At 41.9% G+C, this 27,500-nt stretch overlaps 3 protein-coding genes and 1 non-coding gene across 6 annotated transcripts in view; all 4 read right to left on the reverse strand.

Moving 5' to 3' along the window:
- LOC139392692 (N-acylneuraminate cytidylyltransferase-like) overlaps nucleotides 1–5,883 on the reverse strand; it is a 14,026-nt gene extending 8,143 nt beyond the window's left edge. Inside the window, exons 1-4 of the mRNA XM_071140861.1 lie at nucleotides 5,372–5,883; nucleotides 4,348–4,490; nucleotides 3,678–3,833; nucleotides 1,070–1,203 (exon numbers count right to left, since the gene is read on the reverse strand). Of these exons, the coding sequence (XP_070996962.1) occupies nucleotides 1,070–1,203; nucleotides 3,678–3,833; nucleotides 4,348–4,490; nucleotides 5,372–5,592 (654 nt within the window). The 5' untranslated portion in view covers nucleotides 5,593–5,883. The remainder of the gene's footprint in view (nucleotides 1–1,069; nucleotides 1,204–3,677; nucleotides 3,834–4,347; nucleotides 4,491–5,371) is intronic.
- A 1,898-nt stretch (nucleotides 5,884–7,781) lies between these two features.
- Nucleotides 7,782–7,922, reverse strand: LOC139393343 (U4 spliceosomal RNA). Its single transcript, XR_011629775.1, has one exon. It is a non-coding gene; the product is annotated as a U4 spliceosomal RNA (small nuclear RNA).
- A 4,672-nt stretch (nucleotides 7,923–12,594) lies between these two features.
- Nucleotides 12,595–19,688, reverse strand: LOC139392833 (ATP-sensitive inward rectifier potassium channel 8-like). The gene is made up of 3 exons (XM_071141120.1): nucleotides 19,098–19,688; nucleotides 16,550–16,756; nucleotides 12,595–13,911 (listed from the first exon to the last, which is right to left on the reverse strand). Exons 1-3 carry the CDS (start codon nucleotides 19,445–19,447, stop codon nucleotides 13,203–13,205), a joined length of 1,266 nt encoding a protein of 421 aa, XP_070997221.1. The 5' UTR covers nucleotides 19,448–19,688; the 3' UTR covers nucleotides 12,595–13,202.
- A 3,660-nt stretch (nucleotides 19,689–23,348) lies between these two features.
- LOC139392639 (ATP-binding cassette sub-family C member 9-like) overlaps nucleotides 23,349–27,500 on the reverse strand; it is a 66,619-nt gene continuing 62,467 nt past the window's right edge. The window contains exons 40-41 of one of the 3 annotated variants that reach the window (XM_071140760.1): nucleotides 26,509–26,571; nucleotides 23,349–24,599 (exon numbers count right to left, since the gene is read on the reverse strand). In XM_071140760.1, coding sequence (XP_070996861.1) covers nucleotides 24,462–24,599; nucleotides 26,509–26,571 — 201 coding nt within the window. In that variant the 3' untranslated portion in view covers nucleotides 23,349–24,461. The remainder of the gene's footprint in view (nucleotides 24,600–26,508; nucleotides 26,572–27,500) is intronic. The other 2 variants (XM_071140761.1, XM_071140759.1) reach the window with 2 other exon arrangements.

The following is a 27,500-nucleotide window of genomic DNA, read 5'->3' on the forward strand; positions in this document are numbered from 1 at the left end:
TGTCCACATCATCTTAGTCATTGTGGCTGTGTTAGAAGTGGATATTTGTTAATATCATAGCCACTACTGCATACAGAGTGTTATTGTTGGGGAATGTTACTAATAAACTAATGAAGAGGAATTTCTCTTACACACACACACACACACAGATTAAGGTTGGATGGACTAGACACACACACACACACACTACAGGCTCTCCTATGCTGAACATGCAAAAATGAATTGAGTAACTATTGACTGTGACCTATGACCAACTAATAACCAGGCTGATGAGGCCTTAAGAACCGATCCTTGTTTAAACTTTAAAAACAGCAGAATAGTGAAAACTCTTAGTGGCCAAAGCAACATGTATGTCGAGACAGAAGAGCTGGCTGGCTGGACTGGCCAGACTGCAATATAAACCTGACGACCAATTACTCAAATGTAATTTGCTTACAGAGAATGTATCCCTTCACATATACTTCCAGAGCCTACAGACTGGTGTTGAAGATCATGTAGAACACTCGTTCCTCATCAAGCAGCTGAACACTAGTTTGGGTCTTATTCGACAAACCCCATGGTTTACCCTGCCTCTTACCAGACCACTGTTTCTAGAATACCTTTTCTAGATATGATTCATCTTCTCCTGTATGTACAAACGTCACTTATATTTTACATTCAGCCTACCCACAGTGTATATTAACCAATCAAGTAGCAGTCTTGTGTGACAATTAAAGGAGGAACTCTCCTGTGGTCCTCGGCAGCTCAGTTGGTAGAGCATGGTGCTTGTAACGACAGGGTAGTGGGTTCCACCCATATTTATGTCTGCAAGCATGACTACGTTGCTGTGGATAAAATGGCATATCTGCTAAATGGCATAAGTTATTATATTAAATCAACAGGTTTATAATTCTCTCATTATCATCCCTGTGTGTATTGTCCTGCGTGCATCAGGGTATTAAAGAAGTTGAAGTTCAGATGGTCTCCTCACTATTCTTTCAATCGAAAAGGGAAAACTGATCCTAGACCAGCACTCCTTCCTGAGGCGCTTTGTGACTATGGGTCCCTTTAGGGGCCTGGTGAAAGTTACCTGCAAAACACCTTCCTCTATAAGGGCTCTGGTGGAAAAATAGAAAGATCCGTTCTCACACAGCTCTCCATCCCAGTCCTGTCTCCGGGGCCTGTTGGATGGATCCAGGTTGAGAGGCTGGGTGGCTACACTACCTGAACAGGAGAGAGAACACATCATCATTATGAGTTGATAGGAAATAGTCTGGTTTCTGGTTATAACCTGGTCAGGAGACAAACTCACTTGTTTAATCACACCCCCATCTCTCTATTGTGATACAGTCACATGGACAGGAAAAACTCCTGACCCTACTTCAAATCAAATTGTATTGGTCACATACACATGGTTAGCAGCTGTTAATGGTCACATACACATGGTTAGCAGATGTTAATGCGAGTGTAGCGAAATGCTTGCGCTTCTAGTTCTGACAGTGCAGTAATATCTAACAAGTAATCTAACAATTCCACAACAACTACCTTATACACACAACTCTAGAGGGATGGAATTATAAAGTAGCCTAGGGGTGTTTTTCCCCCACAGAGATTAAGCCTAATCCTGGACTACAAATCATTTTCTATGGAGATTCTCCATTGATCTAGCTTTTTAATCCAGCATTAGGGTTCATCTGTATCCAGGAAACCATGCCTAACTGAGGTCCTAAACATAACACATGGCTGTCCCGTACCTCCTTTCTTCACCTCCTGACAGACCTGAACATTAAGTTTGTTGGAACCTCTCCAGTTAACTGATAATAAGTGTGAGGTCCTAAACATAACACATGGCTGTCCCGTACCTCCTTTCTTCACCTCCTGACAGACCTGAACATTAAGTTTGTTGGAACCTCTCCAGTTAACTGATAATAAGTGTGAGGTCCTAAACATAACACATGGCTGTCCCGTACCTCCTTTCTTCACCTCCTGACAGACCTGAACATTAAGTTTGTTGGAACCTCTCCAGTTAACTGATAATAAGTGTGAGGTCCTAAACATAACACATGGCTGTCCCGTACCTCCTTTCTTCACCTCCTGACAGACCTGAACATTAAGTTTGTTGGAACCTCTCCAGTTAACTGATAATAAGTGTGAGGTCCTAAACATAACACATGGCTGTCCCGTACCTCCTTTCTTCACCTCCTGACAGACCTGAACATTAAGTTTGTTGGAACCTCTCCAGTTTACTGATAATAAGTGTGAGGTCCTAAACATAACACATGGCTGTCCCGTACCTCCTTTCTTCACCTCCTGCCAGACCTGAACATTAAGTTTGTTGGAACCTCTCCAGTTAACTGATAATAAGTGTGAGGTCCTAAACATAACACATGGCTGTCCCGTACCTCCTTTCTTCACCTCCTGACAGACCTGAACATTAAGTTTGTTGGAACCTCTCCAGTTAACTGATAATAAGTGTGAGGTCCTAAACATAACACATGGCTGTCCCGTACCTCCTTTCTTCACCTCCTGACAGACCTGAACATTAAGTTTGTTGGAACCTCTCCAGTTAACTGATAATAAGTGTGAGGTCCTAAACATAACACATGGCTGTCCCGTACCTCCTTTCTTCACCTCCTGACAGACCTGAACATTAAGTTTGTTGGAACCTCTCCAGTTTACTGATAATAAGTGTGAGGTCCTAAACATAACACATGGCTGTCCCGTACCTCCTTTCTTCACCTCCTGCCAGACCTGAACATTAAGTTTGTTGGAACCTCTCCAGTTAACTGATAATAAGTGTGAGGTCCTAAACATAACACATGGCTGTCCCGTACCTCCTTTCTTCACCTCCTGACAGACCTGAACATTAAGTTTGTTGGAACCTCTCCAGTTAACTGATAATAAGTGTGAGGTCCTAAACATAACACATGGCTGTCCCGTACCTCCTTTCTTCACCTCCTGACAGACCTGAACATTAAGTTTGTTGGAACCTCTCCAGTTTACTGATAATAAGTGTGAGGTCCTAAACATAACACATGGCTGTCCCGTACCTCCTTTCTTCACCTCCTGACAGACCTGAACATTAAGTTTGTTGGAACCTCTCCAGTTAACTGATAATAAGTGTGAGGTCCTAAACATAACACATGGCTGTCCCGTACCTCCTTTCTTCACCTCCTGACAGACCTGAACATTAAGTTTGTTGGAACCTCTCCAGTTTACTGATAATAAGTGTGAGGTCCTAAACATAACACATGGCTGTCCCGTACCTCCTTTCTTCACCTCCTGACAGACCTGAACATTAAGTTTGTTGGAACCTCTCCAGTTAACTGATAATAAGTGTGAGGTCCTAAACATAACACATGGCTGTCCCGTACCTCCTTTCTTCACCTCCTGACAGACCTGAACATTAAGTTTGTTGGAACCTCTCCAGTTAACTGATAATAAGTGTGAGGTCCTAAACATAACACATGGCTGTCCCGTACCTCCTTTCTTCACCTCCTGACAGACCTGAACATTAAGTTTGTTGGAACCTCTCCAGTTAACTGATAATAAGTGTGAGGTCCTAAACATAACACATGGCTGTCCCGTACCTCCTTTCTTCACCTCCTGACAGACCTGAACATTAAGTTTGTTGGAACCTCTCCAGTTAACTGATAATAAGTGTGAGGTCCTAAACATAACACATGGCTGTCCCGTACCTCCTTTCTTCACCTCCTGCCAGCGGAAGTGGTGTCGTCGGACCACGGAGAAGACGGACGTGAAGCCCTGCTTGGTGATCATCTCCAGGGCCTCCTTCAGGTGGAAGGGGTGCAGGCAGGGAGACGTGGCCTGGATGTGACAGATCACATCCACCTCTGGAGGAGGACAACACACAGCAGACTATGAGATACCAGAAGAATATGAGAAACAGTATGAGATTTGAATAATCTTGTATATGCTGCCACTGTTGTCAATTGAAGCTATGGAGTGGGCCCCACTTTATTGGGATAAACCCAAATGTTGCCTCATAGATCACAATGAATAAGACTACATGGACGGGGGGACCTGATCCTAGATCAGTATTCCTACTCTGAGATGCTTGATACATGCCGTCCCAGAGCCTTAGTCAAGCTAGTGGCTAAACAAGTTCTGCATATATTACATTAACAGCTGACATCTATAACAAAGTGCTGCCAAACAGTCATTACAAAGATAGTTGAAGTGTCACAAAGGGTGTGGTTCTGTCACAATAAAATATAACCAACGTTGACACTGTTGCCACAGAGAATCTTCCTCACGCCTCCCTCCTTGTCTCCTTCTCACAGCACATTGGAGCAGAAGATCTGATCACAAGGAATCAAGGAAATACACTTGACATTCACCCCCTACCTGGGTTTAATCGGGCGAATTCCTGGATGGTGTCAAGAGAGCTGGAGGAGTCTTTGGACACCTCTGGGCTCCTGCGGTGAACCTGAGCTCCCCATGCCGTGGCTACCTTCTCAATGTCATCATGGTCAGTTGATACCCACACACTGGGAGAAAGAACAGAACAAGTTGATTCCTCAGGCTTTGTAACAAGTAGGCTGCATCAGTGCAATCCAGTCTTGTGTGACCAAGCCCAAACCAGGGGGTTCATTCAGAGACAGTACACTAACTGTCAAATAACAATATTATCCATGCACCCAAAACAAGAATGTCAACATGCTTTCTCACATTTAAAAATACTAGTTTAGTATAGAATACTACAGTACTTAAAATAGAATTCTGTAATAAACTGTAGGATATTCCTTGCTCATGTGTAGTACTTAGTAGAGAATGTTGTAGTATACTGTAGAATACTATAGTAAATGCTACAGTAATGTCCCCAAAAACACTACCCTTTTTAACTATAGTAAATCCTACAGTAATTTGCATAAACCCTACCCATTCTCCTCCTCCATAACCCCATTTTTGCCACCCATAAGTGAGAAACCCACATGCCAAGTATAGGACACGTATTGTGTTCCCTACAGTTAGAAAAGAGTAAAGTGCTGACCTATCTGTTCACACCCCAGTCCTATCTACCTACAAGTTATGGAAAATTTGCTCTTTTAGTATGTCTCTAGTAAGGAGAGAAAGCCCCCACTTCTATGTCAAAGATATAAAAACAAAAACACTATAGTAAATACTACAGTCCACAAAACACTACATGATACTATAGTATATACTAGTTATTTTACTACAATATGTTTACTATAGTTAACTGTAAATAATACACTACACTACAGTGAATACTATGGTATTAATATCATAGTAAACTGGCATTTTTTTATGTGGGTTGTAATGTAGCTAGCCTACCAAGCTTCTATCAAAGCAACTCCGTATACAGTAGTTAGATTGAAAGACATTTGACTATTAGATTGAACTGAATTACCTGTCAAACTGTTTGGAGTCCACTGCAGCTCTCAGAACCCATCCGATGAGGGGGACACCGGCTAGCATTTTGATATTCTTCAGGGGGATCCCCTTACTGCCTCCCCTCGCCAGGATCAGGGCTGCGATGTGTCTCTTCTCACCGCTGTCTTTAATAACCTTTGCTTTTCTGTCTCTCACATCTTCGATGCCTGATCGCGTTCGTTTTCTAGCAGCAGCCATTGTAAATGGTCACTCAGTAGCCCAGTGGGAGGTTAAGAAGACGTGGCGGTATCACTGTAACTTAACTAGCTAGCTAACTAACCAGTAACGTTAGCGGTAGCTATGTCTAGCAGTCGGCTGATGAATCTAGCTAGCTACTTATTGTGTTCTAGCTCACTGTAGCTAGCTAGGTATTTAGGTTACAATATATACTACTGACTACACTGTCAGTAGTGTACACTGAAGGACGGCCTATTAATCCTACAAATATTACATTTATAAACAGAACAAGTGGCGTATTATGATATTTCATTGTGGCTACGAAATCAGAAAGAACGTCACCATAGAATTGTACCGTAATGATTGAGGTCAATGCGTTAAAAACTATGATGGCGATCAATATTATCGACACGAGGATACCTAAGGTGCAAAATGGTAGAAGCATGTCCAATGTCTATTTTCTCAATCACAGAACTCCAGGTTTCAATATTGCATAAAATAATGTAAATGTACTCATCATAGACAACAATTCAATTGCGCTAGCCAACCAAACAGCAGTACTTACGGTAAAGTATTTACTACTTCTAGCTGGAACGACTCTGTGCAGTGCGCGTGTGTAATAACTAAATTCCCCCTTGCACTCCGAAATTAAAAAAAAAATATATATATTTTTTTAGAAACGTTGGCAACGTTGTACTATTTTACTGATTGTTGTTTTGGAAACATAAAAATGTATGGCGATAAGATGATACATACGTCTGATACCGGGAGCTCGGAGTCATGCATCGAAATCGTTAAGCAGTGTGCCGATATTGTATCGCTTTATCGGAAACACGTTATCAATGACCTCCAAAGATGTGTTTTGTCGAATAACCACCGTCGAAACGTTGGTAATTAAATGTTTGCATCTGAGCTCCTGGAGTGTGCGGCTCTCTTTTATTTTCAAGTTTGTCGAATAACCGTCTGGTATTCGTTTCGGTAGAATAGGAAAAGGCTTATTTTGACCAGCAGGTGCCACTAGTGTACACTATTTTGATCAAAGCCTCGTGTAATTAACCTATTTTTCGACACAATTGTATGGAAATGCTCAATGCTTCAGGAAGCTTCGTTTCCCCAACACTAGCTTCATCGATTAGTAAATGTGCAGAATTTCGGCAAAAATAATTATACATCCATTGCAGGGCACTGGGCTTCCTCGCATCACCATATTTGGTAGTGAGTGGAAACGCCAAACGGATGCTTCACATTTAAATTTTATACATCCGGTGAAATATCTGGTTCACTATTCTACAGTGTTTTAATCTACCACTGTAGAATACATTCAAAAAACTTTAAAGTACTACTTAAGTAGTTTTTGGGGGTCTGTACTTTACTATTTATATTTTTGGCTACTTTTACTTTACTACATTCCATAAGAAAATATTGTGCTTTTTACTCCATACATATATATTCCTTAACACCCAAAAGTACTCGTTACATTTTGAACGCTTAGCAGGACAGGAAAATTGTCAAATTCACGTGCTTATTAAAGAGAACATCCCTATTGCCTCTGATCTGGCGGACTCCCTAAACACACATGCTTCATTTGTAAAATATGCCTGAGCGTTGGGAATGTGCACCTGGCTTTCCGTAAATACAAAAAATCGCGCTATCTGGTTTGCATAATATAAGTAATTTGAAATGATTTGTAGTTGTACTTTTGATACTTAAGTATATTTTAGAAAATTACATGTATTTAAAAAAAAAAAAAAAACTTTTACTCAAGCAGTATTTTAGTGGGTGACTTTCACTTTACTTGAGTCATTTTCGATTGGGGTACTTTTATTTTTCCTGCTCTCACTCAGTAGTAGCAACATAAAACCAACTACCGGTAAACAGCGGGGGGAAAACAGACAATACCAGTTTGAACTAGTTCCAAAATCGGAGGCAGAGTTCGCTAATGGACAAACTGTCTACAAACTCGCACTCCCACTAGATACAAATCACTCTGATGTATGTAGCATAACTGGGACGCTAGACCCACACGCTGCATGTAATTAAAACGTTCAATTCGTATTTTCGTGGAAGTGCAGAGATAACACAAATCTCATATTGCAAATACACACTTATTAATATATCTGCAAATAACAGCACATTCAATAAAATCCAGACAAAGATTACCACTACTGCGAGATATCTCCAAACTTCTTTACTTTCAACAAGAATATCAGTCTCCTTAGAGACCGTCAAAAATTGCCAATGCCGACTATATTTCAAGTCGTCACGGCGGGGTATTGGGTAAAGTTTTCAACTAGCAATAATCGCGCCTCGGATAGACCTCATAGGCTACGATACTGCCACTGCGCAAAGCTGATTCAAATCTTGAAAAAGGCAAGGTAGCCACCACAGAAGATACAATTCACGGAAACGGTTCATAATAACGTCGCGGTACAGTGTGGTGCTAATTTGTGTGCAATAGTCATATATTATGATTGAAATGTGTTCAAAACGTTTCGATAACCCGAGGTGTGCATAGTTTGTATTTTAAAAATAATAATGTAGCAACACCACACCGCAATGCATGATGGGATGTGAAACATACCATTCTCATGGGTTCGTGCTTTTCAGATCCTTAGGACGTCCCTGCCCCATTGAAGTTGAAATTTAAACGGGTAAAGGGTTAGACGTTTAAGGTAGGGACGTCCCAAGGATTGTGGATAGAACTGACCAATTGTTGTTAAATATAGGATTGCACTGATCTGATCTGCAGGAAGTATCCCGTCCGGACGGATCCTAACCAGATGTGAAAATGTTTTGAACAGTCGTATATGTACGATGGCAAAATCAGATATCAGTACGATGACAACAGTACGATGGCAATATTCCAACTTTTGAATATTTGCAGTCAGAGATTGGTGCTTTTATTCCATAGGAATATTTTACATTTCTACACAGCCATACTACACATACCAATACCTGGACCGGGGAGCTGTATGGACCAGGGAGATGTTTCACTTTGCACTACCAGATGGAGGCATTTGCCTTGAATGTTCATTAGGCATTAGGCCCACTGTAGTAAAATCTGCCAGTTCAACGGTCCATCCATGTCTGATGTCGGGAGATGACGTGGTACCCGGCCACTAAAGGCAACAGTGAGCACTGTTACCTTCACGTAGGTTTTGGTTTTGCTAGGGCAATGTGGACGGGGATGGCAGATGGGCTTTAAGCATCATTCTCTGATTCCAAAGATCCAAAGGTTGCAAATTGTTTTTGATATTTTTGTTTTAAGCCTATTCCAAACCGTAACCATTCAGAGTTCATGTCTAAGCTTAACCTTAAACACTTTGAAATGTGACGTTTGGAACAACTTAGAAATGTGACGTTGCAGAAACATGGACGTCTAATTCTGACAGTGAGACTGTGAGCTGTTTGAGATAAATAACTAGTCTAATACAGTTGGCATTCGGTGGTAAAAGACACAAGGACGCTGTTGTATATGAAGATAATTCATTAAGAACCATGTAAAGTGTAGTACTAAGAGCTACCAAGGGTTTTCTATGCCTATTATTTTGTTGAGATAACTTGGGAATCGTCTTCAGGGTCCCATCTTTACTAGTTAGCTAGCTAGGCTAACTTAAACCTCAAATTGGCAAACAAACCTAGCTAGCTAGCTATTTAGCAGCATAGGATAGGAAAACATGTTAGTTAATCAGGATAAATGCATTAAAGCTGCAATATGTAACTTTTGGGTGACCCAACCAAATTCACATAGAAATGTGAGTTATAGATACATCATTGAAAGCAAGTCTAAGAAGCGGTAGATCTGTTCTATGTGCACTATTTCTATGCTACCCATACCTACATTTCATTTGGTGTCTTTCACTTTGTTTTGTACAACAGCTTCAAACAGCTGAAAATACAATATTTAGGGTTGTGGAAAATATATTTCACAGCGGTTTAGATGGTAAAATGATTTTCTACACTAAACTTGCTTGTTTTGTCACATAAACTGAAATTAGGCAAACTATTAGAATTTTGGCAACCAGGAAATGGCAGAGAAATGTCTATACTGAACAAAAATATGAATGCAACATGTAAAGTGTTGGCCCCATGTTTCATGTGCTGAAATAAAGGATCCAATACATTTTCCATACGCACAAAAAGGATATTTCTCAAAAATGTTGTGCACAAATTTGTTTACATCCCTGTTAGTGAGCAGTTCTCCTTTGCCAAGATCATCCACCTGCCCGTTGTTGCATATCAACACGCTGATGAAGCAGCGTGATCTTTACACAGACCTACCTTGTGCCGGTGGCAATAAAAGGCCACTCTATAATGAGCAGTATTATCACACAACACAAGCATGCAATTAAATTGGCATGCCTACTGCAGAAATGTCCACCAGATCTGTTGCCAGAGAATTTCATGTAATTTCTCTACCATAAGCCGCCTCCAATGTCATTTTAGAGAATTTGGCAGTACATCCAACCGACCTCACAAACCCAGACTAGGGCTGGGCGATATGGCCAAAATCTCATATCCCAATATAGGTCATTTCATATCCAGATAATGATACATGTCCCTATATAGCAAATTTTCTGAAAATTCAATGAATAAATAGTTTATATAAAATGACCACGTGAAGACCTATTTCTTATTACATTTTAAATTATACTCAACAAATAAAATGTACTTACTCATATTTGATAATTTCTCCTTTTATTTAGAACCTTTGTGCAAATGTTCAATTAAGCATGTAACAAAATATAAAATATGAATGGATAAAATCTTAAAAGGTAAATAGAAAACACTTCAACTGTAGTTGCAAATAGGGCGGGGCGATATGACGATATATATTGTGTGACGATAGAAAATGTCTATCGTTTCATAATATGCTCTGTTTATTTCGTTGTGTCGCAAATCACACTCCTTACGCCAATATTTTGTCAATTTTTCAATATTTTGTCAATTGCAAAATTTGCTACACAAACATGGAGTGAACGTGGCCCAGAGCACGGAGACACGGAGCTCGTACCTAAAAGAGGGGCTACTTCTGTCAGATGGACGTGGTTTGGGTATGACAAGTCTGACACGGACCAGAAAACCGTCCTCTACAAGATGTGTCGCAGGTCAGAGTCCTGACAACAGGCTCAAACACCACTAACCTCTCTTACCACCTACGCAAGAATCATGTGAAACAGTACGGAGAGAGTCTACAGATGAGACCCCAAAAAGTACAGTCTAGTGCTCAAAACAAACCCCTGACTCAGACATGGCAAGAGGCTTTTGCCCGCGGCACAGCATATGGCAAAGAATCACGAAGATGGAAGGAGATAACAGCTGCCGTTACAACTTACATCTGCAAAGACATGGCCCCAATTTACACGGTCGAGAAACTGCATTTTATTGATGGTAATTTAAATGCACAGAGATACCGTGATGACATCCTGAGGCCGCCATCCGCCGCCATCACCATTCATCCTCCGCAATAATGCACGGCCCCATGTCGCAAGGATCTGTACACAATTCCTGGAAGCTGAAAATGTCCCAGTTCTTCCATGGCCTGCATACTCACCAGACATGCCACACATTGAGCATGTTTGGGATGCTCTGGGTCTTACAGTTCCAGCCAATATCAAGCAACTTCACACAGCGGGACAACATTCCACAGGCCACAATCAACAGCCTGATCAACTCTATGCGAAGGAGATGTGTTGAGCTGCATGAGCAAATAGTGGTCACACCAGATACTGACTGATTCACATCCCAACTTTTTTTTGTAAGGTATCTGGGACCAACAGATGCATATCTGTATTCCCAGTCATATGAAATCAATAGATTAGGGCAGAATTAATTTATTTCCATTGACTGATTTCCTTATATGAACTGTAACTCAGTAAATCTTTGATATTGTTGCATGTTGCATTTATATTTTTGTTCAGTGTACATAGTGCATCTTTAAAATAAAGTATTTCCGATGAACACATTACACATTATTCTTGCAGCCCTCGGGTGTTGCCTATATTGCGTTAGGGCTTGCCTGGAAACCAGAAAGTAGCGTTTGAATCAGGAAAGTTTCCTCTGCATCACACATTTCTGCCCGACCCAGAATTGTATGTCGGGTTTCCAGGCAAGTGTAGGACAGGCCAAATATTTTCTCTGTGCTTCGGCCACTTCATTTTGTCGCGCACTCTTCTAGTCACTGTCTGGCTAGCTAACTGATGTTACGAAACTGAATAAAGCATTTTTTATTTTTATTTTTACGCAATACACACCTGGAATCGGCTGGGGCTTCTCAATTCACGTTTTCAATTATGATATAGTGCAGGTTTTATATGTATACGCTAACCACACGTTTAGCATGATTCACTCCAATCTCTGCAAAATCAAGTATTGTAGAATGTCCCCCGTAGATAGTAAAGAAGGCGAGATATCCCACTCCCTAATTATTTCTGCTCCACCATCTTTGTCTCCACCCACAACAAGCAGAGTAACGTTACTGTACATCAGTTTCTAAACCTGTCCGCAACAAGTCGGAACTTTGTTGCACGTGCTCGACCGATTAGGTTTCCACTAGTTACCACAGTCACAAAGTCAAATTGGCTTTATTGTAAAAATTCCTTAAAGCAAAAATGAGCTTCATTTAATGAACCTAATTTAAGGCAATGCATAAGGTTAGTTATAAAATCAACATTTAAGAAGCGAAATTGTAGAAAGGCCGGATTTATGACTTTGTGGCTGTGGTAACAATGACGACCGCTCGATTGGTAATGCGATGACGCAACCAAAAAAACAGCTACAAGTATCTTTTTTTTATATAACCTGTGATCCAAATTATTCTTTGATTAATTAACTTGATTGTCACTTAAAAAAAAAAAAATTTCATCAAGAGACCAATTGCTTGTGAACAGAATAAATGTATACAGATTTCCCACACTTTGATTTCTAAGTGCTATCGAATCATCACAGAGAAAATACACATTTGTCCAATAATTTAGATGCAATTTGAGGGGGAAATGTTCCAAACGAACCCAAAACAATCAGTTTTATAGGGGATCTATTTACTGTGACAGTTTCCAGAAACAGTACAATGTTCATACAGTACTGAAGTAAATGCTTTATTAAAGGTTCTGATAAGAATGAGGAACCCGGTTGGTGTGTAATACGTTGCAGCTGATATCAAAACATCATTTTCTTCTACTATCAGAAAGGAGTTGGCCATTATCATCTGTAATAATATGTTCTTTGGTCACGGTAACATTAAAGAGCAAATTAAATCACCACATGGATTCAGTGATGAGTACAGAATTCAGTACAAAGCTATATAAAGAGTTATTACATGTTTAAAGGCATGTACATCATAAAGTACAACTTGTGGATGCCTATTACAGCTTAGAACCAGACAAAGACAAAGGCACTTGGAAAGAACCAGACTGAAAATGAGACACTAATCTGTAACTAAAACCGGTTAAATCCATCCTCACAACAATAGTTATAACAGGGCATTGTGTGTGTCAGGTATAGCATTGACTACTGTATATGTGGCAGAGTGTGGGGAACAGGACCAGAGTCAGCTCTAACTGAGCCAGAGGATAAACATGGGAGGTCCCACCCAGGAAGAGCAGGACAGCCAATGGGAGCCAGGCCTCGTGTCATGTGACGGCCATGTTCTGGCCCACCGCCTCAGGGGTGAGGAACTGCACTTTGGGCACGGTGAGGGCCGAGTTGTTCCTCCGCATGGTGCCGGAGCTCCCGCCGCCGTTCCTCATGGAGTTGTTCCGCCTCATTGAGTTCCTCTTCCTCAGTGAGTTCTGGTGGCTCAGCTCGCTCTTCTGCAGCGTCTGGATGAGTATGGAGGGCTTCTCGTCCAGCTCGCGGGCCGAACACCTCGGCGTCGCCACCTTGACCGTGTTCCCAAACTTGGAGTAGTCCACCGAGTACACCCCGTCCTCCTCGGTCACGATGGGCACGAAGCGGTGACCCCACTGGATCTCCTCGGTGACGTAGGAGGTCCGGGCCTGGGTGGTGATGCCCGTGGTCTCCACCACGCCCTCCAAGATCACAATCACCTCCAGGTCGCTGCACTGCAGCTCCATGGCCGACAGGTCGTACAGCGGACTGTCCTTATTGATGGTATGGCAGATAATGAGTGGCGCCAAGAGGAAGATGGAGTTACTCGCCGCGGCGCTCTCCGTTTGCACGTCGATCTGGTGGATAGGGATGACCTCGCCTTCGGGGGTGGTGGTCTTGCGTACCACCTGGAGGCGGACGGCAGCGCCAATGATCATGGACTTGCGGAGGTCGCCCACACGGGTCATGAAGCAGAGGCGATTGTTGCGCACGGCGATGACGGCGTTGCGGCTGAAAATAAGATATGACAAGAAAAGATAACTTTATTGTCCATTTTCTTTACCGATCACATTTTCTTTACAGATTTGTCAGCCAGAGTGTACCCCTTGGATCAGATTTATCAGCCAGAGTGTACCCCCTGGATCAGATTTATCAGCCAGAGTGTACCCCCTGGATCAGATTTGTCAGCCAGAGTGTACCCCCTGGATCAGATTTGTCAGCCAGAGTGTACCCCCTGGATCAGATTTGTCAGCCAGAGTGTACCCCCTGAATCAGATTTGTCAGCCAGAGTGTACCCCCTGGATCAGATTTATCAGCCAGGGTGTACCCCCTGGATCAGAGTTGTCAGCCAGAGTGTACCCCCTGGATCAGATTTGTCAGCCAGATCAGATTTGAGGGCTTGCTCAAGGGCACAACAGCAGGAGATGGCATGCGTACTAAACCCTCAAACTTTGACCATTCAAAATCCGCTCTCTGAATCTGGGGCATAGAGACACAAACTTTACAACTATTTTTCAGTATCTAGGATAATGATATGGATATACTAGGTCTGTGTGATATGGATATACTAGGTCTGTATGATATGGATATACTAGGTCTGTATGATATGGATATACTAGGTCTGTGTTTTATGGATATACTAGGTCTGTGTTTTATGGATATACTAGGTCTGTATGATATGGATATACTAGGTCTGTATGATGTGGATATACTAGGTCTGCATGATATGGATATACTAGGTCTGTGTTTTATGGATATACTAGGTCTGTATGATATGGATATACTAGGTCTGTATGATATGGATATACTAGGTCTGTATGATATGGATATACTAGGTCTGTATGATATGGATATACTAGGTCTGTGTGATATGGATATACTAGGTCTGTGTGATATGGATATACTAGGGCTGTATGATATGGATATACTAGGTCTGTATGATATGGATATACTAGGTCTGTATGATGTGGATATACTAGGTCTGCATGATATGGATATACTAGGTCTGTGTTATATGGATATACTAGGTCTGTGTGATATGGATATACTAGGGCTGCGTGATATGGATATACTAGGTCTGTGTGATATGGATATACTAGGGCTGCGTGATATGGATATACTAGGGCTGTATGATATGGATATACTAGGTCTGTGATATATGGATATACTAGGTCTGTGTGATATGGATATACTAGGGCTGCGTGATATGGATATACTAGGTCTGTGTGATATGGATATACTAGGTCTGTGTTATATGGATATACTAGGGCTGCGTGATATGGATATACTAGGTCTGTGTGATATGGATATACTAGGTCTGTGTGATATGGATATACTAGGTCTGTGTGATATGGATATACTAGGTCTGTGTGATATGGATATACTAGGGCTGCGTGATATGGATATACTAGGTCTGTGTGATATGGATATACTAGGTCTGTGTGATATGGATATACTAGGTCTGTGTGATATGGATATACTAGGTCTGCATGATATGGATATACTAGGTCTGTGTTATATGGATATACTGGGTCTGTGTGATATGGATATACTAGGTCTGTGTGATATGGATATACTAGGTCTGTATGATGTGGATATACTAGGTCTGTGTTATATGGATATACTAGGTCTGTGTGATATGGATATACTAGGTCTGTGTTTTATGGATATACTAGGTCTGTGTTTTATGGATATACTAGGTCTGTGTTATATGGATATACTAGGTCTGTGTTATATGGATATACTAGGTCTGTGTTATATGGATATACTAGGTCTGCATGATATGGATATACTAGGTCTGTGTTTTATGGATATACTAGGTCTGTGTTTTATGGATATACTAGGTCTGTGTTATATGGATATACTAGGTCTGTGTTTTATGGATATACTAGGTCTGTATGATATGGATATACTAGGTCTGTGTTTTATGGATATACTAGGTCTGCATGATATGGATATACTAGGTCTGTGTTTTATGGATATACTAGGTCTGTGTTTTATGGATATACTAGGTCTGTGTTTTATGGATATACTAGGTCTGTGTTTTATGGATATACTAGGTCTGTGTTATATGGATATACTAGGTCTGTGTTATATGGATATACTAGGTCTGCATTATATGAGCAAATAATCTAACAATCTAATCTAGCATGCAACCTTATAGAGAATCAAACAGTGTGGAGGAGGAACTGCACTGCGTGATTGACAAGAGGTGGGGCTAAGTGTGTGTGGAAACAGCCACAAGAGGAGAGGGAGAGACTGCAAACAAAGTAAACTATAAAAACGGACTTTACACAGGGTTTAGTGGCATCTCATATATTGCATGAAATATGGATCTCTTGTGATATTGCGATTTCGATGTGAATTCGATTAATTGTGCAGCCATACCATGCACAAGATTTTTCCAGTTGGGACTTCGGATTCGAAGCGGCAACCCTTCGGATGCTGGCCCATCTCTCTTTATCCTCTACCTCTCCAGGGTGAAGTTTTTCCTAGGTACAGATCTAGGAGCAGCTTCTGCTCCCCCAATCCTAACCTTTACCATTAGTGGGGTAAATGCTAAACTGACCCAAGATCAGCATCTAGGGGCACCTTCACTGTTGCTGGCCCACCTCTCCAACCTAATCTAACCTGTAGGCTACCATCCTACCTGAAGATGAGCGTCTCGGCGCGGCGGTGCGACTGGGCTGTCTTCATGAAGATGCACCCCAGCATAATGGCGTTGATGATGAGGCCAGCGATGTTCTGGAAGATGAGGACGGCGATGGCCGTGGGGCACTGCTCTGTGATCATACGGTGGCCAAAGCCGATGGTCACCTGGACCTCGATGGAGAACAGGAAGGCTGAGGTGAATGACCTGTAGAGCAGAGAGAGAGGGTCAAAGGTCAGGGGTCAGAGGAAATGAGAGTTAAAGAGGAGGGAGACGTTGGACGTAAATATCGGTCACGGGTTAGACATCTGATCCTACATTTGTAATAGTGGTGTAGAGACCTGATCCTACATCTGTGATAGCGATGTAGAGACCTGATCCTACATCTGTAATAGTGGTGTAGAGTCCTGATCCTACATCTGTGGGGAGGGTAGAGGCCTGATCCTACATCTGTGGGGAGGGTAGAGACCTGATCCTACATATGTAATAGTGGTGTAGAGTCCTGATCCTACATCTGTGGGGAGGGTAGAGACCTGATTCTACATCTGTGGGGAGGGTAGAGATCTGATCCTACATCTGTGAGGAGGGTAGAGACCTGATCCTACATCTGTGGGGAGGGTAGAGACCTGATCCTACATCTGTAATAGCGATGTAGAGACCTGATCCTACATCTGTGGGGAGGGTAGAGATCTGATCCTACATCTGTGGGGAGGGTAGAGACCTGATCCTACATCTGTGGGGAGGGTAGAGACCTGATCCTACATCTGTGGGGAGGGTAGAGACCTGATCCTACATCTGTAATAGCGATGTAGAGACCTGATCCTACATCTGTGGGGAGGGTAGAGACCTGATCCTACATCTGTAATAGCGATGTAGAGACCTGATCCTACATCTGTGGGGAGGGTAGAGATCTGATCCTACATCTGTGGGGAGGGTAGAGACCTGATCCTACATCTGTGGGGAGGGTAGAGACCTGATCCTACATCTGTGGGGAGGGTAGAGACCTGATCCTACATCTGTAATAGTGATGTAGAGACCTGATCCTACATCTGTAATAGCGATGTAGAGACCTGATCCTACATCTGTAATAGCAATGTAGAGACCTGATCCTACATCTGTAATAGTGGTGTCGAGACCTGATCCTACATCTGTGGGGAGGGTAGAGGCCTGATCTTACATCTGTAATAGTGGTGTAGAGACCTGATCCTACATCTGTAATAGCGATGTAGAGACCTGATCCTATATCTGTGGGGAGGTTAGAGACCTGATCCTACATCTGTGGTGAGGATAGAGACCTGATCTTACATCTGTGATGAGGGTAGAGACCTGATCTTACATCTGTAATAGCAGTTTAGAGACCTGATCCTACATCTGTGATGAGGATAGAGACCTGATCTTACATCTGTGGTGAGGGTAGAGAGGTCACAGGGGTCAGAGGAGCAGGAAGCTACTGGACAGGCAGTGTGGTTTCCTATGGCTTCCTGTCCTCATCTGCGTCCCCTACAACCACTGATCTCAGAGGACTAAATAATGAGAGCAAAAAGTTGGAGACGTTAAAGGGGCAATCAGCAGTTGAAACAATAACAAAGCGTGCTACACTCCCCTGTTTGGGTAAAAGCTGAGGGATGGGGCCTGAGAAATGGAACCACTCTCAAATTCATACACAGAGCTATGGATGCAAGGACTGACCATCCATGATATCAAAATTGCAGTTTTAACCGTGTCTCAGTGGCCTTGTGGTTAGAGTGTCCACCCTGAGATTGGAAGGTTGGGAGCCCTATACCAAATACTGTAAAAATGGGACCTGATGCATCTCTGCTGAGAACTCAGCATTGGGGAGATTGGGGGTAAGGCCTTGTGATAGACTAGTGTCCTGTACTTGTACATCAAGCTGCCTCATGCTTCCTGCTCACACATGCCAATGCTCGTGCAAGGCTACATACTTTACTTCCACGTTTTGAGGCTTTATAGTGTTTGTTTACATTGACTTTGTTAACAAACATTGGAATATAAACAAGCTTATATTTTGCGTTCAGCTGGGGTATGAGAGTTGAACTATAAATTATACTTATATTCTTCAAGAATCCATTGGTACATATTATTAATTTATGAATGCAGCAACTGCAGATTGGCCCTTTAAAGGGATACTTCAGGATTTTGGCAATGAAGCCCTTTATCTACTTCCCCAGATTCAGATGAACTCCTGGATACTATTTGTATGTCTTGCATACAGTTTTGGCTTCATTGCCAAAATCCCAAAGTATCCCTTTAAGTTCCTTATAATTTGAAGGAAAATCATTTTTTCTATGGCAAGGAGCTCAATCATAATACTGTAACAGTGTTATCACAAAAAATAGCAGTTATTCTGAAACTGAGTTTAAGTAATAACTTCACTAAAAGCCCCCAATAAATCCATATAATTTATTCCCGCCCTTAAAATAAATAAAACGTTTACACACAAAATACAGAAATACAGAAGTAAATACAAGTTAAATATCCAAACATCAACAGTTTAAAATATCTATAGAGTCTATACTATACTACTCACTTGACGTTGGTGACGCACTGCTCAATGCCAGACGTGCGGTTGGGTACAAGGTCTCCATGGGCAAAGGCCACGAGCCACCAGCACATGGCGAAGAGGAGCCAACTGCACAGAAAAGTCATGGTGAAGATGACCAGGGTGAAGCGCCATTTCAGGTCCACCAGAGTGGTGAAGACGTCTTGCAAGAATCTTCCCTGTTCTCGGATGTTCTTGTGCGCCAAGTTGCAGGATCCGCTCTTGGCGATGAAGCGGGCTTTGTTCACCCGGTCCCTAAACACTGGTTTGCGGTGGACCCTCGAAGCAAGCCCCGGTAGGGAGAACTCCTCCGGGATGATGCTTTTTCTCGCCAACATCCTTACTGCATTTGCAATAGAGGAAAAAAGTCGGAGGGTTTCAGTAAACCGAAGTGTTTTTTAGTCGTGCGTAATTCTCCTGTCAGCTTGCGTAAAACATGATTCAAAGTTGGATAAATTCGTATTATTTTGCAAAGTTTTTCATCGATTTGATTTCAATTAACTTCTATCACATTAAGGTTTGTAGCTCCAGCGCCACTTCCAAAAAGTTGTACTGACGGGTGAGAGTTTCCAGGCAGTCACAGACCCAGGGCGCATCCCAAATTCTCTTGACGTAGCTGCTCCGCTCTATGGGCGGGATGCAATGCACTGCTGGCTTTGTTCAACAAAGAGGAAACCCCAGTAATTACTTCTAAATTGTGTTTTTGTTTTATTGATTTAAAAGCAAAACAATATATGTGTGCCCGTTGGACCGTATGTTTAGTTAATTAATCAATACCGGTATTTGAGGTAATGGTTAAACCATCCCATTACTGGGTCCAAATTAAAATATCATTGATGTTTTATTTTTAAACAAGGCAAGTGTGATAGAAAAATGACTCCAACAGTAAGCAAATTATTGCTGTGTTATTACATTATTATAGGGATGATTATTAGGATAGGTCCGCTTCCCATTGATGACCAAGAGATGGCGCCATTTAGTAAGCGAGGAGGTGTGGTGTGTTGTGTGTGAGAATGAGAGTGAGTGTGTGTGTGTGTGTGAGCGTTTTAAACCCAAAAAAGCACTTTCAACTCAAAGCACATTTTTATTATCAGTTCAAGTGTAAAAAAAAGGTAGGCACACAGTGTAATGATCAACTATGTCTATATTTAAAACATATGTTAATTATACACAATGTACATATGAGACAGACACAAGCCCACAATAAAATGGAAAAAGACAACCTGTAGTCTCGGAATTATATTGATTATTATTGATAATATTTGAACATATATTTCTGTGCACATTCCCAAGATTGAAAATATAAATAGTAAAAGCAAAGAAGATGATATAATCTCTGTGATATGGATCAAGGATATCTGCAGTCTGAATTACCATAGATCTATAAGTAGAGTGTACCTGCTCTTTCCATGATATAGACTGACCAGATGAATCCAGGTGAAAGCTATAATTGCTTATTTATGTCACTTGTTAAATAAACGTCAATCAGTGTAGATGAAGGGGAGGAGACCCGGTTAAATAAGGATTTTTAATCCTTGAGACAATTGAGACATGGATTGTGTATGTGTGCCATTCAGAGGGTGAATGGGCAAGACAGAATATTTAAGTGCCTTTGAACGGGGTATGGTAGTAGGTGCCAGACGCACCGGTTTGAGTGTGTCAAGAACTACAACGCTGCTGTGTTTTTATATCTAGAACCTAAAAAGTTTTTTTTCGGCTGTCCCCATAGAACAGGATTCCCCAACTGGCGGCGTGCAGGCCCGAATTTGGCCCGCGGGTGGTTTTATTTGCCCCCCCAAGCTTTCTGAGCACCCCCCCTTCAAAACAAAACAGGAAATCAGCTCCAATTTATTTAAATTTAAGAAATCTATTCCTCTCTATTACATATACTGTAATAGAGACACGTGATCGTATACAAATGTAAGCAAGGTTGAATATGATTATGTTTTAGTTAAACATTATATCTGTTTGGGCTTCTAGCAGGCAAAAAAAAGAAGGGTTCTCCTATGGGAACAGCCAAAGAACCCTTGTGGAACCGTTTTTTAGAAGTGTAGGATTACCAGACAGTCATAGCCATACACACCACAGCCTTGCCTTCAAATTCACCAGAGGGACAATACCCTACTACCACTCACCTCCAATGTCATTCTCCTAGACTATACAGTTGAAGTCAGAAGTTTACATACACTTAGGTTGGAGTCATTAAAACTCGTTTTTCAACCACTCCACAAATTTCTTGTTAATTAACAAACTATAGTTTTGGCAAGTCGGTTAGGACATCTACTTCATGCATGACAAAAGTAATTTTTCCAACAATTGTTAACAGACAGATTATTTCACTGTATCACATTTCCAGTGGATCAGAAGTTTACATACACTAAGTTCACTGTGCCTTTAAACAACTTGGAACATTTCAGAAAATGATGTCATGGCTTTAGAAGCTTCTGAAAGGCTAATTGACATCATTGAGTCAGTTGGAGGTGTACCTGTTGATGTATTTCAAGGCCTACCTTCAAACTCAGTGCCTCTTTGCTTAACATCATGGTAAAATCAAAAGAAATCAGCCAAGACCTCAGAAATATAATTGTAGACCTACACAAGTCTGGTTCATCCTTGGGAGCAATTTCCAAATGCCTGAAGGTACCTCGTTCATCTGTACAAACAATAGTATGCAAGTATAAACACCATGGGAGCACCCTGCCGTCATACCGCTCAGGAAGGAGACACATTCGGTCTTCCAGAGATGAACATAGTTTGGTTCGAAAAGTGCAAATCAATCCCAGAACAACAGCAAAGGACCTTGTGAAGATGCTGGAGGAAACAGGTACAAATGTATCTATATCCACAGTAAAACGAGTCCTATATCAACATAATCTGAAAGGCCGCTCAGCAAGGAAGAAGCCACTGCTCCAAAACCGCCATAAAAAAACCAGACAATGGTTTGCAACTGCACATGAGGACAAAGATTGTACTTTTTGGAGAAATGTCCTCTGTTCTGATGAAACAAAAACAGAACTGTTTGGTCATAATGACCATTGTTATGTTTGGAGGAAAAAGGGGGAAGCTTGCAAGCCAAACACCATCGCAACTGTGAAGCACGGGGGTGGCAGCATCATGTTGTGTGGGTGCTTTGCTACAGGAGGGACTGGTGCACTTCACAAAATAGATGGAATCATGAGGAAAGAAAATTATGTGGATATATTGAAACAACATCTCAAGAGATCAGTCAGGAAGTTAAAGCTTGGTCGTAAATGGGTCTTCCAAATGGACAATGACCCCAAGCAAACTTCCAAAGTTGTGGCAAAATGCCTCAATCCCATAGAAAATTTGTGAGCAGACCTGAAAAAGCGTGTGCGAGCAAGGAGGCCTACAAACCTGACTCAGTTACACCAGTTCTGTCAGGAGGAATGGGCCAAAATTCACCTAACTTATTGTGGGAAGCTTGTGGAAGGCTATCTGAAACATTTGACCCAAGTTAAACAATTTAAAGGCATTGCTACCAAATACTAATTGAGTGTATGTAAACTTCTGACCCACTAGGAATGTGATGAAAGAAATTAAAGCTGAAATAAATAATTCTCTCTACTATTATTCTGACATTTGACATTCTTAAAATAAAGTGGTGATTCTAACTGACCTAAAACAGGGAATTTTTACTCTGATTAAATGTCAGGAATTGTGAAAAACTTAAGTTTAAATGTATTTGGCTAAGGTGTATGTAAACTTCCGACTTCAACTGTATATCAGTGCTCTATATCTATAGTCATTCTGCTCTCATGATGTCATCGTTCCAGAGAGGGGTGAGTGTTGTGTCTCCACGCTTTCTGACAGACTGACTGACTCCAAAGTGCTGCTTGCCCATAAAAAGACAACTCTGGTGAAGGATAGCAGCCACACTATAGGGGCCATGTTGTTGACCTTTGGCCTTTACATGGACCCCCCGCCACAGCAGAAGCTACATTAAATATACTTAGCTGCTACTCACTTATAATGTATACAATGGAGAGTATGGAGGTTGAGGGGAGATACGTAGCCTGGAATCCAAGCTAAACGAAACAATGGTTCAGTCTTGTTCAACCAGGCTAGAAGACGCCTACCCATTCATAGATTATAGAGAGGGAGTCTTGAGTTAAAAACATGAGTGGGAAAACAGACCACACGGGTGTAAGGAAAGTAGGGCAGGAATTCTGGGTCATGAGTTTGGGATTGAATAAGAATGAAGAATGATTTAAAAACGAATTTCTTGAGATGAGAAACCGCTTTACACTGACAAACAAAACAACACAGCAGTATATCGGTAAAACAGATACTGACATTCTTCAAAGTGTAGCTTACAATAATCAGTTTGTCATTCAGGCTATAATACAATACAAAGAAGTCAATATAAAATGATCATTGTTCGATATGCAAAATAACTATAAATATTCAGGTACTACAGTGGGACAGTGGCACAGCTCCCCAGAAACCAGGTTTAATACTGAAAATAGAAACCACTTTCCTGACCAATTACACCAGCCAGCACCATGTATGGTAGAAACTAACGCTGGCCTGGCTTATGGCTGGTAGAAGAAAGCGGAATCTTCCCTTATCATTTAGGGCTGGATCTTAACTTAACACCAACATGCGTAACTCCAAGTTTTCACATACATCTTGACAGTACACAAGTTCTGTATGAGTTGAAGTTAGGCCTGCACATTTCACATTAAGATTCAGTCCTTTAGAGAACACCCAATGGGTGAAAGCTGTCCTTTTTCAAAGAGGAGTCAGTGACCACTAAATGTCCACAGTCCCATGGTTCAGTCAGCATCGCATCAAATCAGACAGACAAAGGGTCACCAGGCTAAAAATGCTCCAGCGATATACCCTACAGTGTTCGTACCAATGTAGTAATACTACACTATACCTGCTTATTGCTTACCTATGAATAAGGGTGTAAAATATATACATATACATACATCATATAGTAAGTAATAAGTAACTAAATATATAATTTAAACATAAAACATTTAGGTAAAACTTTGTAAAATTGTAATCATATTTAACGACCGATTGTGATCCTTACACGACCAAGTTAATAGGTCACTCATTCAATCAATCACTCAATAACTAATACATTACCAATAATTAACACAAGAAGGCCATCAGTGGTGCTTTGGGAAGCAGTGTTTCCCCTACCATTACCAAGTGGAGGTGGTCAACCGGCCTGGCTCCTGTCTAAAACCTACAGTATGAGCTTCAGTCAATAATGGTAATAATATCTGGAACTCTGCGCCCCACCTAAGCATTGTGGGAAACACTGAGGAGGCTGATTCATTGATAGACTGATGGTGTGCCGGCTGACAGTGTGTGAGCCTACATGTCAGCCCTGACGAAGGAAGCGAACATGCCGTCCTCGTTCTCCAGAAGGGTCTCTGGTTTGTCGATCTCTAAGATGTTTCCTCGCTTCATCACGATCACCAGGTCAGCTTCCAGGATGGTGTGGACACGATGCTGCACGAAGAACACACACACAGACATTACATTACATTTGATTGAGTGTTTAATTACACAAACAAAGAGGAAGGGATGCAATGCAGCTTTGATTTGTAATGTAGCCAGACAGACAGAGATAAACTGTGCTGAGAAAAAATAACACATACCTGAATGTATTTTCATTTAGTCTTATCTCACAACCCCAAGAGTCATACTCCAAGAGCCAACTGCTAAGATTAGATGTAGTACCCCTCCTTAACCCCCAGACAGATTAGATGTAGTACCCCTCCTTAACCCCCAGACAGATTAGATGTAGTACCCCTCCTTAACCCCCAGACAGATTAGATGTAGTACCCCTCCTTAACCCCCAGACAGATTAGATGTAGTACCCCTCCTTAACCCCCAGACAGATTAGATGTTGTAGCCCTCCTTAACCCCCAGACAGATTAGATGTAGTACCCCTCCTTAACCCCCAGACAGATTAGATGTTGTAGCCCTCCTTAACCCCCAGACAGATTAGATGTATTACCCCTCCTTAACCCCCAGACAGATTAGATGTAGTACCCCTCTCTTTAACCCCCAGACAGATGTGATGTAGTATCCCTCTCTTTTACCCCCAGACAGATTAGATGTAGTATCCCTCTCTTTAACCCCCAGACAGATTAGATGTAGTATCCCTCTCTTTTACCCCCAGACAGATTAGATGTAGTATCCCTCTCTTTAACCCCAGACAGATTAGATGTAGTATCCCTCTCTTTAACCCCAGACAGATTAGATATAGTATCCCTCTCTTTTACCCCCAGACAGATTAGATGTAGTATCCCTCTCTTTAACCCCAGACAGATTAGATGTAGTATCCCTCTCTTTTAACCCCAGACATATTAGATGTAGTATCCCTCTCTTTAACCCCAGACAGATTAGATGTAGTATCCCTCTCTTTTAACCCCAGACATATTAGATGTAGTACCCCTCTCTTTAACCCCCAGACAGATTACATGTAGAATCTCTTTAACCCCAGACAGATTAGATGTAGTACCCCTCTCTTTAACCCCCAGACAGATTACATGTAGAATCTCTTTAACCCCAGACAGATTAGATGTAGTACCCCTCTTTAACCCCCTGACAGTGGTCTCAGACAGCATGCAGTACCAACCCGGGAGGCTGTAGAGGCCTGGAAGGCAGGGTGGGACAGGGCCTACTTGTGAGTCCTCACTAAGACACTGAAGAGGCTGTCCTGCTGTGCTAGCAGGTTGACTGCAGAGTCACACTCCACTAGCTGCCCCGCGGAGAACACCAGCACCTGTTCAGCCTCCAAGATGGAGGACACCAGGTGCTGGGTGGCAGAACGGAGAGAAGGAACCAAGGATAGATGGGAAGACAGAAGGAGAGGAGCAAGGACAGACAGACAGGGAAAACAAGGAAAAGAAGACAGGTGAAGGAAGGACAGCAGCTGTTTGAGTCTCGAGAGGCTGACGTGTCGATTCAGAGTTGAGATCTGCAGCACACTTAACTTAAATATCCATCAATCTCCCACTGACATCAATCAGTTATTTACAGGAATGTTCCAGTTGTGCCTTATCTCAACTCTGAATCGGTCCGTAAATGCATTTGGAGGCGTGAGAAGCATCTGGAGATATGAGAATCATCCGGAGATATGAGAAGCATCTGGAGATATGAGAAGCATCTGGAGATATGAGAAGCAGAGGTACAGTATGATGAAACAGGAGACATTGGAAAGATAGGATGAAGGAGAGGAGGAAATCTAAAAGCTAGGAGAAATCAGCTAGTCCTAGTCTCTATGCTTTCTCCAATGATTGATCCAGAGAGAGAGAGAGAGCAGACCAAGAGGAGTCTCCACATCTATACAGAGAATACCTTCCAGATCTGACCTTTCCACCTAATGACCTACAGGCTGCAACAGACTTACTGCAATAGTGACGACTGTTCGGTCGGCGAAGGCTGTCATCACCACCTTCTGTAAGACATTCTCCTATAGGGGTGAGAAATGACATGTAGGTCAGCTCTTTTGGTCATGGACCAAATGGCACCCTATTCCTTGCATAGTGCACAACTTTTGACAAGGGCCCTAATGGCTCTTAGTGCACTTTACAGGGAATAGTGCACTTAATAGGGAATAGTGTGTCATTTGGAGCACAGTCTTAGATACAGCCATGCACACTCCACAGCAATGTCACTACATTGTGAGTGCTGTCCCCTCTACGCTGTCTGCATCAGTGTGATGGTAGTTTGATAGAGTGTACCTGTCAGGGTCAAAGGTTAATGCTACGGCTGTGATCATAATGTCCTCATATTGATGCTGGCCTGCTTGTCCCTACAAAAAACAAACAGAGAGTCGCACACTCTATAAATAAACTGCCAGTAATTTATATATAAACTGCCAGGGATTGGAGCTATGAACTATGCATGCCACCGGACTGAAACCTGAGAGGCTGGAGGAGAGTGACGATCCTCACTGTTGCGCAACAATCGCAACAAAACTTAACGGCCCCTAAAGATAGAATCCTTAATTGAAACAATAACAGCGTGTTCTCCCAGCCTCAGGATGGGGCTGGAGAGTAGAATCACTCTCAAATACATACAGAGCTGTGGACGCAAGGACTGACCATCCATGATATCAACATTATAGTTGTAAACATGTTTTGAGGTTATACAGTGTTTGTTTACATTTACAATGTTTACAAACATTGGAGTAAAACAAGGTTATATTTGGGGTTCTGATGGGGTACGACAGTTCAACTAAGCTCATTTATCAGTTATGTTCTTTAAGAATCAATGGGTACACATCATTCATTTATACGTCCAAAAATGGATCTAGCAACTAAGGATTCAGGCTTTCATGGAAACCAGTGCTTCATTTCCAAACAGGGGGCCTAATGAAGAGTATGTGGCTGGTTGAAA

This window comes from Oncorhynchus clarkii, chromosome 33 (genome assembly GCF_045791955.1).
Source record: "Oncorhynchus clarkii lewisi isolate Uvic-CL-2024 chromosome 33, UVic_Ocla_1.0, whole genome shotgun sequence".
Lineage (NCBI taxonomy): Eukaryota > Metazoa > Chordata > Actinopteri > Salmoniformes > Salmonidae > Oncorhynchus > Oncorhynchus clarkii.